General features: G+C 33.8%; 1 protein-coding gene across 2 annotated transcripts in view; it reads right to left on the bottom strand.

Moving 5' to 3' along the window:
• Positions 1 to 16,462, bottom strand: part of LOC145293953 (uncharacterized) — a 225,614-nt gene that overhangs the window by 36,263 nt on the left and 172,889 nt on the right. For both annotated transcript variants that reach the window (XM_080140820.1, XM_080140819.1), the window contains exons 10-13: positions 15,412 to 15,639; positions 13,818 to 13,995; positions 6,502 to 8,778; positions 1,001 to 1,119 (exon numbers count right to left, since the gene is read on the bottom strand). In XM_080140820.1, the coding sequence (XP_079996946.1) occupies positions 1,001 to 1,119; positions 6,502 to 8,778; positions 13,818 to 13,995; positions 15,412 to 15,639 (2,802 nt within the window). The remainder of the gene's footprint in view (positions 1 to 1,000; positions 1,120 to 6,501; positions 8,779 to 13,817; positions 13,996 to 15,411; positions 15,640 to 16,462) is intronic.

Here is a 16,462-nt window from a genome sequence, read left to right as displayed (position 1 = left end):
TACAAAAATTTTAATTTTTTAAAAAACAAATTTGATAAAAAAATATTAAAATTTTCCAAATTTTTGAAAAGCTTTTTTGTAACATTATCAAATATTTTAATAAAACACTTAATTGATATATATTTTTAAATTTAATTATGGTAACCGTAAGGAAAAGTTCTGTTAATTTTAATTCTGTTAAGAAAATAAGTATTGTTCTAAATACATACAGTTTTATTGTTGAATGCATAATAAGGCTGTCAATGTAAATGTAAAAAGATTTTATTAAAATAGAAATTTAAAAGTTTTTGCAGGTTTTGTTTTAGCGGAAAAAAAGCAAACAAAAAATTTGATAAAACAAGAACAACTGTTGATCAGCAGCAGAGTCAATCACATCTTCCTTTTTTTAATTCATTTATTAACATAAAAAATGTGGAAAAGCTCATTAGTAGGTTCAGTTTTATATATATATATATATATATATATATATATATATATATATATATATATATATATATATATGATGATTGCAACGTCTTGTCAGACGAGTGCCACTCCCTCAGACACTTAAAGTCCATGAGCCCAAATGCCTAAGGGAGTATCTATACAAAGATGATGTTACAGTCTTAGCTTTGTACGACAGCTAAGTCTCTCTCTCAGTTCAAAATGCTGAGATCCAGCAACTAGCAAGAGCAAGATAGCCAGCAACAAATTAAACTGCAGACCAGCTTAATGCGGGTACTGGTCTCCCGCTTTATGGTTTTTTAAAATCAGAGATTTGCTTCTCCTAGAAAGGTTGCCTTCACCATGGCTTACGGGAGCCCTCTCCACCCCAAATATATATATTAGTAATGGGATGATTTCAATATTTTTCTCTATTCCGAACTAATTACAAATCCCAAGAAATATATATATATATATATATACACACACATAAATATTTTAAAAAAAACATTTTAATTTTAACAAAGGGCAACAAACTTATAAAAAACAAAATAGAATCTCAACTATTGAAACTTACCTGAAAACTAACAACTTATCACCTATTTTCAGAGATTCTTCAATTAAACTGAAGAGCATTACCATTTTCCCACCATTTTCCAAAAGGCCAGGTGTATAGTTCTTCATTACCTCAGAAACCTGAAAGGGAAAAGAAATTTAAGAGTTTTCATATAATATTAACCAAAACACTTGTTGTTTAAGGCATATCAAGATGGAAGAAGTAATTCCTGTAACAGAAGATACTATTCACACAAGCAACAGCGCTCGTTTAGGTGACAGGATTGGGGAAGAAAAAAAAAAGTTTATAGATGGATTCTTTATGTACATGTGGCATTAATTTACATATGAGGAGAATAGCGGCTATAAGAAGGATGAATTGGAGAGGACAAGGAGTCAAGTTTTTGACAGTTGAGAGCGGAGATAAATATGAGAGTTAGCGTTGTAAATTACGGTTTAAGTTAAAAGCAGTTGGTATGAATTGCAGCATTGGTGAGAAGGAGTTTTAACATTTTTTTTTATTAGAATTCCAAAATTATTAAATAACAGGAAAAATAATTCATTTAATGATCTTAAATTCAGAGACAATTAGTATTAGTACAACTATGTTCAAAGTGCACATCAAATTAGGGTTATAAAAAGTATCAATATTTTGATATCTTTAGATACAACTTTTTTTATGTCAAATTCATGTACGAAACTGATCTCTCGCTTTAAATTCTAAAATGCCTTTTCTTCTTTCTCTTAACTCTTTTAGAATATTCTTACATAATCACCCCTCCCCAGCACCCCAGTGTAATATAAGAAGAGGACAGACTCCGGTAATTAGATAAGTTTGAAAATGATATTTGGAAAAGGATAGAATCAAACCTAGTAGGCAAGAGTTAAAAAAAGATAATAAATATTCAATTTAGGAATGTAGCGATTGTTCATTGTTTTAGAACTGGATATATCAAATATGTCAGTTAAAAGAATGGACAATACAAGAAATAAATAATGATGAAATAAATAGGTTATAAATGAAATAATTCATCTAGGAATTTCTTTGTTTCCCAAAAGCGTGTTTGGAAATACATAGGTGAAATCCATGTGAATGAATCACATTGTGGGGCACGCTTTGACGTCATGAAGAAAGGAAATCCCCAATATATTGAGACAGGGTTCAAAGTTAGAGACAGTCAGAGTCAGAGCCAGACAGTCAGAGAGGAGGGTCGAGTTGGAGACTGAGAGAGAGACGCCCTCTTGAAGGCGAGAGGGGGGGGATAGGAGAATGTAATCACAAAGGCTTGAATCCCTAGCCATCATCATCATCATCTGGTATGAATAAAAAGATCATTATATTTGTAACCCGTTTGTCTTTGTGTCTTCATTCCAACAAAAAAACGTAAATGTGTTTTTGTCTATCATCTGTAGATGAACTTTGTATAACTCCCTACAAGTATTATGTGTCGCCACCACCACCATTAAGCAATGACTCTCTCCTCTATATGTGTTAACAAGAATTGTTGAATCATATCCCTCAGCTCCGTATTAATAATAATAATGAACAAATAAGAATATTGTCGCCGTTTATGCCGTTATACAAACGTCATCTTCGTCGTCATGCTGTGTAACAGTGTCACATAAATGTCTCGTCCTTCGATAGATACGTCTCCCGTTATACTCTCTGATATGTTGTCCCAATATGTACCCCGCTATGCAACACTACTACCTCAATATAAAATAGAATCTTATTTTGTATTTTGGCGGTGAGGAGGTGATTTAATAAAAGGGTGTTAATCTACAATACATTTTTTTTTCATACTAAAAGTATTGATTGATATATTTTAACTTCATTTTTTTATTTTAATTTCATTAAACTCTGTTAAAATTATTTTGTGGAAAGAAATGTTCAAAAGATTAAAAATACGTTTGATCCAAGCAAGAGAAAGACTCCAATTACATATGTGGTGGGAGGAGAGAAGAAGTTTTGCTTATGTCGAACCACGTGCTACTCCTGCTTGGCAACACTTGCCGACCCCCAATGCTATTTCCATAGGCTTCTCTTTCATCTTCTCTTCTAAACATGTCGTCACATCTTTCAAATTAGCGACTGTTGAGAAGGTGAGCACAGGTTTACAAGTATTAGAATTGGGCGTATGTAAGACTCCATTGCAAGAAACGACCCTCTACTGCTTAGGTCTACAAGCATGTCTTCTGTCGAGGCTGTGTTTGTCAGTTGACGTCAGCCTATTTCGATCTGCTCAAAGCCACAACCTGTATTCAACTGTCCCAAACTAAAAACTAACCTTAACTGATGCAAACACAAGACTGCCATAAACTGTCACAAAATTCACTGCCACACCTTGATTAACAATCCGATTTCAGTTTTCTTTTGTATGCCTTTGTGAACCATTTTCTTTCCTATTATCTTTCTACTGACCTTTTGTTGTTCTGATAAACTTATTTCTTCATTTTTTGTTATAGTTTTTCCTCTTTCTCTCCTTTTTTTTTTTTATACACTTTTTTCACGGGATGGGGGAGGAGATTGATAGTATCAGAATTAAACAAAAGTCTTTTACATCCTCTTATCCACATCTTTGTCTAGAGGCAAAGAGAAAAAAGAAAGAAAAACAAGAAAAGAGAAAGAAAGGTGAAGCAAGAGAGAGGAGGAAAGAAAAAGAGAAAGAAAATCAAGTCAAATAACAAGGTCATAAAGCTGCAATTATCTGGAATTCTGTTTTTTTCTGAATTACAAAAAAAAAAAAAAAAAAAAAAAAAAAAAGCGATGATTTCTCATCCCCGTTTTATACAGGCAAATTTTTAAACCTTAAACAAAAAAGGATATAAAATTTTAGATGTAAAAAGTTGTATTCATACTGAATAATAAAAACTCCTATTTCCCTTGATCATTTTAATTTTTTTTTTTCATTCATAATCAAAAAATGTTTCCATTTTCTAATTTGTTCAGACAGAACTATGAGGGGTGTGCAATAAGTAATGCTCCTGACCCACTTCCCATAGCAGTAGAGCAACGAAACTTGGCACAGGTATTAGTCTTTCTCTACATAGGAACCGCTCAGAGTTATGCATTTCTCCCATCGTTTGATGCAGCTCTGAAGACCGTTTTTGTAGAACACCCCAGATTGGTCCTCCAACCACGACGTGACTTCAGAAATCAAGGCTGCATCATCTGGGAAACACTTTCCTTTCAAAAACAACTTTATGGCTGGGAAAAGGTGAAAGTCAGAGGGTACAAGGTCAGGAGGGTAGGGAGGATGGGGGAAGGATTTCATAACTACATGCTCGTGCTTCTGATCTGGCGACATGCGAGTTGTGGACAGGAGCGTTGTCCTGCAGGAGGGGCGTACCTTTGCCCCGCCTCTTGATTTTGATAGCTTCCCTTAATTTCCTCAAAAGTGAAGCATAATAGGCTCCTGTAATTGTGGTACCCTTTGCCAGGAAATCTGTCATCACTACTCCGTCCTGGTCCCAGAAGACTGTGAGCGTCATGCCAGCGGAGTGCTGCACCCTGTGACTGTAAGCGTCATGCCAGCAGAGGGCTGCACCCTTGCTTTCTTTGGAGGTGGTGAGTCCAAGTGCTTCCATTGCATTGACTGGGCTTTGGTCTCTGGATCATAGTGATGGACCCAGGTTTCATCCTGTGTAATCAGTCTTTGACTCATCTTCTTGGCACATCTCCAAATTCATCCTCAAGCATTCGACACGTTCTCGCTTCTGGAATGGTGTAAGCAACCTGAGAATCCATCTGGCAGACACCTTATGCATATGCAAATGGTCATGAATGATAGTTTCCACAGACCCTGTATTAATCTTGACATCTTGGACTATTTGGCGAATAGTAATGCATCGATCTTCCAAAATGGCAGCCTCAACTTGACGGACAGATGCCTCATCAATGGCAGAAGGGGGGGGGGCGACCAGGTCTGGGAGCTGTTTCCACAGACTTCCGGCCATGTTTGAATTTATGATGCTAGCGTTTTACAAGGTCATATGATGGGGCATTATCACCATAAGTTTCTTTCATTTCATCAAAAGTCTCCTGTGGTGTGTGTCCTTTTAAATACAAAAACCAGATCACTGCTCGACATTCAACAGCCTCCATTTCACACCTGACTCAGTTCAAACACCTGTAAAACAGAAAGCACAATTAGTTCAGAGCTGTAATTTGCCACATAACTCGTAGATATATAAATCATTGCACATGCAAAATTTCAGCTAGATCAGATAACTGGAAGTGGGTCAGGGGCATTACTTATTGCACGCTCCTCGTATGTAAAAAAAAAAAAAAAAAATTAAAAAAACAAAACTGCAATGAAGCACACTATTTTAATGTCAACAATAAGAAAGAAATAAAAATTCATCAGAATCGCAGTTTGATGAGACAACATCTCTTGGCACTATCAAAAGACTTTGCAAAATTCATGAAAGCAAAATAAAGTTTTTCTTCTTACTAAGGCATTTCTGTTGTTTTTGTTTCAGAATATTCCAGGTATAAAATTAAATTGCATTTCATCTATGCTTATCTGACTAATTTGCTGCTTAATTATTTTCTCAATCACTAACTACTACTACTACCACCACCACTTTAATGAGTAAAAACTATGGAATAAAATTGCACCAAATTTGGTACAAAAAACTCTTAGGACACTGGATATAATACTAATTATGAAACTTAAAGTAAGCTTCCATGAGAGCAAGGAACTAACTTGCTGGTTTTTATTATAGGCTTTTTGCTTTTTACAAATTTAATGGTAATAAAAAAGAATGCTTATAAGTGTTAAGATTTTAACAGAAGCTTATTTTTTTTTAAATTGTGTTTTTTTTTTTTTACTCAAGTAAAAAGTAAATGTTGAGCTTATTTTTAGCATGTTGTCCTTAAGTCCTCACATTTCATGAACCATCTGACGAAGACGGAAGAATTTTCTGGGTTGTGATGTATCCATTTTACACTTATTGGCTAGTTTTTGACCATGAAAAAGTATTTTTTAAGCCCCTTACATCAAGTGGCTTCATGCCTTGTCTAGAGCAATTTTAATAAGAAAAAAGTATTTAAAAATTTCCGGCATTTTTTTGCTATAGACAGCAAAATGAAAAAAGAAAAAAAATGGTAAAAAAACAGATGTATAAAAAATAAATGTTATCAAAGGCAAGATAAGTTACTCTTCTACCTATCTGGATAAATTTTTAGTGTTTTAACTTATTTTAAAGCGTTTATTCGGTTTGAAAAAACAAGTCATGTATAGCTTTATGTGAGAGCAAGAAAAAAAAAAAAAAATGACCATCATGAGAGGGTCACATCTTTGAGTCTCGATAATCACTCAAAAAAATAGAAAATAAAACAAAATACGAGTAGAAATCAACCCAATAAATATTACCATGACATTTGTTACGCACTTGGTTTTTGACCCCAAGTTTTTTTAAACATGTTTTTTCTTCAGACTATTGTCTGATGAATTAGATATGTATATATTCATGCGAAACAAACTAAATTGAAACAAACTTCAATAAACAATTACTTACCCACTCTAAAGAGAGAGCGTCACTCCTTTTGTCAGTTTGAACATTTGCCTGCACACCTTGAGTGCAAGAATTTGTTCCAATGCTGACTGTGCTGGTATTTTGTGTACATGTATTTGCATTAGTTTTTCCACAAGAATTTACAGCAGCGCCACCGCTGTTGTTGCTACCATTTTGACAACAGCTTTTGTTCTTATTGTTGTTGTTCGTATTGGTGCTAGTCGTACCGATTCCACGCTCACAATTTGTCTGCGCAGCCGAGCTCGAGCACATTGAATTTGCAGCAGCTGTGGTCATATTGTTGGTCATCTGACTATTCATTCCACTGCTCATGGGTACACTTGTATTCACAGAGTTACTGGTTAATTGCCCACCAACATTCGTCGAGCTGTTGCTTATCTGACCCATCACGTTGCTAGAGTTGTTGTTTATCTGACCCATCATGTTGCTAGAGTTGTTGTTCATCTGACCCATCACGTTGCTAGAGTTGTTGTTTATTTGACCCATCACGTTGCTAGAGTTGTTGCTTATCTGGCCCATCAAATTGGTTGAATTATTCATCTGACCCATCATATTCATCGAGTTGTTCATTTGACCAGTGTTCATAGAATTATTGTTCATTTGGTTGGTTGCGCTCAAAGAATTACCAGTGTTCATTGAGTTCATCCCCATGTGGCCACTCATATTCAGAGGGGGATTACTGCTCATGTGACCTGTATTCATAGAATTACCTCCCATGTGAGTGCTTGTCATGTGACCCCCTGTATTCATTGGATTGCTAGCCATTGGACCACCCATGTTCATAGAATTAGTATTCATATGATTGCTTGTGACCATCGGGTTGTTGTTGGCCATATTCATAGGATTATTGCCCATAGGTCCACCTACATTCATGGAATTTCCACCCATGGTCATTGTGTTACTACTCATGTGACCACCTGGATTCATCGAGTTATTGACCATATGACCACCTATAGTCATGGTGTTATTGTTCATATGATTATTCATAGTGTTACCACTCATGTGACCACCCATATTTATACTGCTGCTACCCATATGGCCGCCAAGAGTCATAGTGTGACCGCTAGGATTCATCGAACTGCTTCCTATGTGGCCCCCAGGGTTCATTGAACTGTTATTCATGTGTCCACTGGGATTCATACCACTGCCCATGTGACTGCTGGGAGCCATCGAACTGTTACCCATGTGACTGCTAGGAGTCATCGAACTGTTACCCATGTGATTGCTGGGAGCCATCGAACTGTTACCCATGTGACTGCTGGGAGCCATCGAACTGTTACCCATGTGACCGCTGGGAGCCATCGAACTGTTACCCATGTGACCGCTGGGAGCCATCGAACTGTTACCCATGTGACTGTTGGGAGCCATCGAACTGTTACCCATGTGACCGCTGGGGGCCATTGAACTGTTACCCATGTGACTGCTAGGGGCCATTGAACTGTTACCCATGTGACCGCTAGGGGCCATTGAACTATTACCCATGTGACTGGTCTGGTTCATGTCCATAGCACAACTCATTTGACCACAAGCATTCATATCCATTTGGTTGCAAGCATTCAAGTCCATGTTAGTATTCATTTGACCACAATTGTTCACATCCATATTGCCACATGTTGTATTAAGGTTAGGATTTCGTCCCATCTGGCTACATGAATTCATATCTATGTGACTAAGTTTATTCATGCCAGAGCCACTGGACGTCTGACCACAAGTGTTCATATTGTTGTTTGTGCCCATGTGACTGCTGGCATTCATCCCAGTGTTACAGCAGGAATTCGCTCCACTGTTCATAGACCCAATTCCAGTGCCAAGATTGGTATTGCCGCAAGGACCACCAGTGCAAGAGGAGTTCATGTTTGGACTACTGCAGGTGTTCATCCCAGGGCTACTGCAAGAATTAGAGCCAGAGCCCGTAGCAGTGTTCCCACAACTGTTCATGGTTGCTCCACTCGTGCAAGTGTTGTTGTTGTTGTTGTTGTTGTTATTAGAGCCTCCACAATTTTTCACATTCTTATTACAGCAGTTAATATTTGAATTACGAGACGAAGCTTTCTTGCTCTCCGTCAGTTGTGATTGAGATCTTTTGTTTGTAGCTTGATGAGACTGTGATGACCGAGCAGATTTAGTTTTTCTTTTCCCGCCAGCTGATTGTTGAACTCCATTCACTTTACCATCCGGTTCAAAATCAAGATCATTATCTTCGGCAAGACTCTTTTGCTGTTGAATTACTCGCCACATTACATCCGGGTGATTCCAGATCTAAAAAAAAAATAAAAAATAAAAATACTGATTTAGATCTATTATAGTAAAGAAAACATGTTAAATTTCATGTTACACACACACGCACACAATATATATGTAAATTTCTCTTTGTTCTCTTCTTGGATTTTTTTTTATATGTAACCACATGACTTTTTAAACTGCAATATTTGTGTAATTTGTTTTAACAATCTTCATTTGAGGATTTGACTTTTTAAAAGCATCTTGCGTCGTCTGACAAGGTTGTTGGTTATTTAGACCTAACTGACCGAAATATTGCCATGACAATAACAAAAATGTTTATTTGAATAAAAGTATACATATATATAAGTTATGAAAATATATGACAATCTACACAATCTTCTGAGCTTCATCTCCGTAAGGAATTCTTAGCATCTTAGCCTGATGATTCCTTACAGGGATGCTATTTCGGGAGAGAGATATAAACAGAGGCTGACGAGAGTTCGACATAGGCGATCAAATATAGGTCCCCTTTGTTTGGATTTGAAACGCCGGTACCAATGTTATTCCAATTTTCTGTAACACAAGAATAAAACACTATTCTCAAGTGCTTAAGGTCTGTACAGAGATTTGCCGGGACAACCTGGCATGAGGATACTTTTCCCTAAAAGTAAACCCTGACCAAATATTCAAAATTACATTTCGTATTCGCAGCCGAAATAAGATCTCTTTTGTATGACTAACTCACACTAGCTTTTATGAGAAACATTGCACCTTCTCCAAGTTAATTTACCTCAAGTAACAACACGAAGCTGGATAATTCACCAGACTAAATAAATGCTTGTCGTAGAATCCAGTAAGATCAAGAAACCTAAAAAAAAGATATACTATAACATTAAAAGGGTTAATTTGTGAGAGAAAATTTATGTTCTCAAATTCTTCACAAACTCAGTGTTTGAGAGAGAAAGAACTTTAATGGACATTTGAATATCTCTGTGATCTCATATAGAATTCAAGTGTTAGCCCCGCTTACAATCACAGCATTTTCATTTGCATCTTCAAAGAAGAAGGGCCCATCTCTCTCTCTGAGGTTACTCCACACCATACTGTGACTTTAACTGGGTGCATTGGTTTCACATGAACTTGACATGGATTTTCCATGCCCCAGAATCTGGTATTCTGCTTACTGACATACCCATTCAAATGGAAATGAACCTCATCTCCCATAATTAACTTGTGAATAAATTCTTTGTCACATCTTGCAGTTTCCTGAAACCTGACAACGTAATTTAGTTGTTTCTGAAAGTCTGGCAGTTGTAAAGATTGCACTAATTGAACCTTGTAGTGATACATGTGTAAGTCTCTTTGAATAGACTGTAGAGAACTCCGTGAAAAGGCAGGTTTTTGAGAACGCCTTTGAGTGGATGTGGTTGGGTTCTCTTCAAGGTTACGCCTCACATCTTCAGTATTTTCAGGTGTATGTACTGAGCGATCACGTTGATGTCTAGATCTATCATTTACAGAGCCTTGCTCTTGACAATGCGTCACTAAGTTCATTATTGCAGGCCTATTAAGAGGATGTCGAACATTAAAATGGTGCATATAAGACATTTGCATTGCAACAATTCACCGTCCATTTTCAAAGTAAACTTAAATCATCTTCACTCGTTCTGTTGTAAACTTATCCATAACAAAAATTTACAAAGATTCTATTTTATAATTCTGAAAAGAAAAATTTAAATATATTAATAGAAATAAAGTTATTCAATTTTTTAAATGTAAAATAACTTATGGGCCATCCTGTATTTCAAATCGAATCTCATGGAAATCAATTTCCAAATCAAAATGAAGCTCAATATTCAATATTTTAAACCTTAAAAGAGTTATTACAAAAATTGTAATCGAGCTTTAAATAAATAAGATGGCAAATCTGTTACATCATTGTGATTTAATGTCAATTTTGGGGCAAAAGAAAACTACCTGCGTTTCTGGAAAAATTCAGAGCATACTCAAATCACTTAAAATTAATTATCTACAAATTACTTACAAATTAAACAAATATCTCGTTTTCAGAGTCAATTTGTGTGGTAACTAGAATCAAGTATCTTCTGAATTTTCCTAGAAACATATCTAAGTTTTCTTTGCTCTGTAAAAGGTTTTTCTAAAAATTAGGTATGACCAATTAACGACTAATTGCTGCTGCTGCTGCTGATGATTAAAGCAACTTTGATATAGGCGATCGACTGGGTCCGTCGGCATAAAATATTGTAAAACAATTTTATAATAAACAATAAAAGAAGTTTTGAGAGATTATTTTTGGCAAATATCTTTTTAAGTCCATATCTAAAAAGATATTTATTAAAGAAAACTCTTGATTTTTTAAAAAAATATTCCCTCTTAAACAGGCGATCTACTGAGTTAGTCAGTGCAAAAACATCTTGTAAAAAATAGAACATTTTTGGCAAATCCTTAAAGACTGAGACATTCTTTTTTCAATCCAGTGTGCCACTTTTTTAATTTTTTAATCTTTGTAAAAAAAAATAAATAAACAAGTTTATTTATTATTGCAATTAAAAACAAAATGAATTTATTAGTCACAACTTTCACTGAGAGTTTTTTTTTTGTTTTTTTGAAAATTAAATTTTACAAGTACCCTTTTTCTTTAAAATTTGAATTTTGTAAAAATAACAACGTAATATTAGAAAATCTTTGTAAAATGTAGAAGAAATCCTTAAAAACTAAGGTAATGTTTCCAATCTCATGTGTCTCTTTTGGGGAAACTAGTTTTCCCCACATTTAAAACATTAGTGTCCAACTGCCCTTGTGGAGAGGCAAGTAAATACCTATTATCATGTTTTTTTTTAATTTTGTTTTTTCATCCCTTTCTTTTTTAATAATATTGCATAAAGTTTTATTATCACACAACTCTGATGTATTAAAAAAAAAGAAAAAAAAGACTTTTTAAGAAAGTTTTCTCAAACATGTTTTTAAATTATCTTTATTGACTACTGCTTCTTTTTTGTTTGTTTTGTTTTTAAATTAAACTTGAAACTTTCGAAGTTGTTTTGACTAATTAAATCCTTAACAGCTGAAACAATTATTTTTTTCCAATAGTGTGCCAAATAATTGCCCCAGTCTTTAAGGATTTAATTAGATGTACATAAATCATGTTTACTTTTTAGCTGTGCATAATTAGTAGAACCAAAGCATGACTAATCTAAAATAAACGTGTTTATTTTTTTACAAAGATTTAAAAAAAAAGAAAAAACGTGGCACACAGAATTGGAAAAAATAATTGTCTAAGGATTTGTATCTATTTACTTTCTAAGAGAATATTTTTTTTTTTTTAATTTTATTTTTATAAATACTTTTACAGAAATCTAAAAAGATATTTGCAAAAAAATAGCCTCTCGACTGAAACTTATGAGTAAATTCATTTTATTGTTTATTTTAATATCACAACAGATTTTTACGATATTTTGCACTGACAAAGCCAATAGTTTGTTTGTGTCGAATTGCTTTAATAGTAAATCAGCAGCAGGAGCAAATAGTCGTACATAATTTAATTGTACATTTTTAGTAAAGCTCGTTATGTACGACTAAATTTCGGCACAACTAAAATATATGATTCAAGCAACTTTACATGTTTCTATATGACAAACAACAGGAGCAATTAGTCGTATATTTGTTGGGGATAATTTTAATTGTACATGTTTAGTAAAGCCTCTCAGACATTGATGTAAAATCCTAGTATAATACAGCTCTAATCTGTTATATATATATATATATATATATATATATATATATATATATATATATATATATATATGAGACTATGCAGTCCAAGGATTGAGTGTTATTGTACATTTCTTTTCTTCTCTCACTGTCCAATGCATTCAAGCGGCAAATAAAGCCTGTAATTTGCTCCTTCTTATTTACTGCTCCTTTACCACCATGACAGCTGACATCTTCCTACCACCATACATATTTCTGGTGAGACACATTTCTGAAATATGAACTTCAAGTTTCATCTCCCAAGTTTATTTCGTTTGGAATATTCAGCACCTGGAGCAGGTTCAGAGACTTATGGCACGAATGATCTGTGATCTCTACATAACAACAAGTAGAAACCTTCAACCTGTATTTGCTAAAGCATAGATGGTTGTATGGAGACCTTATCATCGCTTTTAACATCATGCGCGGCAACTACAATATGCCTTGTGACCTCTTCTTCACATTAGTTCCGCAGTAAGTAATTTGAAAAATAAATTGTAGCAAAGTATGTTATCTTAGCAATGGCATGATACAATGATAATGAATGAACATTAGCTCGTCAGAAGCAAAGTCTGATTTGGTAGCTTAAATGCTATTTGGGCCTGATTTTTTAAATTTTGATAAGATAAATTTACATTGTTGTCTCCCGGTAAATTTTACATAATACACTTTTACACTTTATGTAGATTCTCTAATCTTTCTACAGAAGGGTTGGAGAAAAATGTATTCACTATATGTGTGTGTGTGTAACGAGAGAGAGAGAGAGAGAGATATGGGAAAAAGAGAGAGAGAGAGAGAGATATGGGAAAAAGAGACGGAAAAGAGAGAGAAGGAGGGATGGAAAGAAGAGAGAGAAACTAGCAGAGCTATCCGGCATTACCCGAGACAAAAGTGTACCATATTTCTATTAAAACTTCCATCTCTCTAAACTTCCCTGTGCCCACCTATATTTACTATGCCCATCCCATTCTCTGGACGGGAACACACACACACACAAAACTCCTTTATATAGATTCTTTAGAGGAATAGGGTGACATAAAATGGAATTATATCTTTGAGAAAAAGTAAATTAGAGTTACTTCTCTTCAGTATATAAAATGGTTGAAAAACTGAACTCTCTTGATGAATTCTGCACCAGTTTAGGTCAAAAAGGAATATTTTTTCTAAAATTTTGGTATCATTCATTCGGTCAATACTAATCAACAATATACCAACTTTATGGGTGTTTATTTTGTACTTCTATGTCGATTTAATATTTCAATACATACATAGTTGATCAATATAGTGAAATAAATAGATCATACCTTGCAACACGTAGAAAAGGCTTTCAATGGATTGTAGCTGGCCCACATGCCCATTTCACAATCCGAAATACACTGCATAAATTTCTTGTAGAGTTCACGTTGGATATCTGACATACGGATATTAAATACATGTTCCTGCTTAGCAGGTAAGCTAAGCTTTAAAACTGAATGGCCTCGTCTGCAAAGAAATGCGCAAATGTATATAGAATAAAATAGAAAGCAGGAAAGATTTTCTTTTTTTTTTTTTTTTTTTAGATCAATTTGGAGAAAATTATTTCATTTTTTTAAATATTAATTTATAAAGGAAAGATTCCTCCAAAATTGAAAATAAAAATTAAAAATGTAGCAAATATGGAAACAATAAAAGTATATTACCTAACATTGACTGTCATGCAATTAAAAACAAGTGTACCTTATGCTGCAGAATTATAAGGGACAGATATTATTATTCTTACTGCTCTAACAAAATATTGAGCACTCAAGTTTTACTAAAAAAGTAAACAATCTAAAATAGCATTCAAATTATTCAGTATTTATTTCTAAAGTGTTCAATATATTATTACAACCTTACAAATTATGTTGAATGGCTACATAAATGCAATCAATCATGTTTTGATCTACCTGACAGTGACAGTCTTTACTTTCAATTACTTTTTTTTTTTTTTTTTTTTTTTTTATATCAAAGCATATTTAATTTAGAATTTTGAAAGTTAAATTTAATTATTATAGTATTGTTTGGTCACTAATTTATTAATTGAATTGAAATTTTACAAAACTGTGGCTAATTTTGTTATGGTAACGTTGTAAAAATATAAAATTATTGGATGTAAATAGGTTCCAAAGTCTTTTATATGAAGATTTGTTAAGAATTCTGAAGTTTAAATGACTTTCTATTAAATATTTTAAATGCTTCCAAGTTCCTTTCCAATTTTGAAAGTTAAATAATTCATTTTCAAGATTAAAATAGCTGACTTGCTTACAAATAAGCCAAAACGCATTCTGGTGGATTTAATGTTGTAAAACAGGAAGTTTTAAATTTTGTTTTACTGTATACTAATGCATTTTAGATTTCAATAAATATTCAATTAATAGTAAATGCAAAACAAAATGCGGAAGTATCAAGGTTATACGGACACAAGAAATATATATATATATATATATACACACATAAATGTTATTATTTTCACAATGGTCCGTGGCATAATGGATAAAGTACTTTGTAAAATTCAGTTATAAATTTCACTCTTCTGGAAGTCGAAGGTTCAATCCTCAATGCAGGCAATACTAAGAATACAATTTCAAATTATTGAAGATTTTTACCGATGATGGAACAAGAGCATATGACCTTTGTGGTTGAAATACTTGGTTCTGTTCGAAATTCAATACAGATTCTCGAACATGACAGAAATATTCTCAAGTTCAACAAGATACACCTGAAGAATGGTTGGAGGCTACATCGATCGAAATGTTGCGAAAATAACACTCAAGATGAGAACAGTAGTCCGAATAATCCAAATAATATGAATTATCATTTGTCATCTCAAAAGCACAGCACGAGAAGTGATTACACAGTTGGATTAATATAAAGATTTACCTTTGAATGAATCCCTGCAGCAAACTGTGCAAAACGTGAGCTCGATATCTCATTAGTGTGACATCTTCACGTGTACTGTCAACGCACTGCCCGTTCATAATAGGGCGTTCGAACATGTTGCAGAACTCAGCTTTTGTACCCAGGTAGTTGGGTCGCACAAAGTCTACCATGCACCAATATTCTAAGAGATTATTCTGGAGTGGATAGCCAGTCAAGACAACTCTTCTCCTGGAGGGAGTAAAAAAAAAAAAATGAAAATGAATGAAAGTAAATATAGACGTTTACAAACAAGATGGGATAAAGGAAAAATGTTGAGTTTTATGCCAGGTCAACCATCTTTGAATCATTTTATACAGAAACTATACATATTCTGAAGACTTGTGTGAATTTAGGTAGTATTTTTCATTTAAGCAAACATTGTTAAAAATAACAGAAAGCTTCTGCTTAATTATACTTTTATTTTTTCGATTTCTCTTAACTTTTTTGTGTTAAAATAATTTTAAAAAAAATAATATGAGTGCCATATGCATCACAAACGTTTTCGATTCTCTGTCGTATCATCATCATATGAAAAAGCAAATAAACAAAAATGCTGGAGAAGAAAACACAGAATTTCAAAAGGTAACTGTGAAACGGGCATGTGAAGTCAGTTAGACCCTGTGAGAACGTTTTCACACTGTTCCAGGAAAGACGTTAACAATTTGTGATGCCAGAATTAGTGTCACAAAATAAAACTGTATTACGTTAAGCATTTGTAAATATTATTACTGGTTTCAAGTATAACATTATTAATCATAGGTTGTTGAGCATTTTAAACAATTAATGGGAATGAAAGCAGGTTTGACTATTTTTAATTTAATTTTAACAAAAAAATATCATTAAAAAAAATTTGAAAAAATAAGAAAAGGTATAATTAAGCAGAAGCTATTTATTATTTTTAGCAGATTAATTAGGTTTCAAGGACCCCAGAAAAAATAAGTCTTTCCATATATTAAACATCTGAAATAATTTTTATAATACATCTTTGTTCTATGACAGGTAAGTACATCAA

This window comes from Euprymna scolopes, chromosome 15 (assembly GCF_053919585.1).
Source record: "Euprymna scolopes isolate OS-2025 chromosome 15, ASM5391958v1, whole genome shotgun sequence".
In the NCBI taxonomy this organism is placed as follows: Eukaryota; Metazoa; Mollusca; class Cephalopoda; order Sepiida; family Sepiolidae; genus Euprymna; species Euprymna scolopes.
This window is presented reverse-complemented; position numbering and strand designations above follow the sequence as displayed.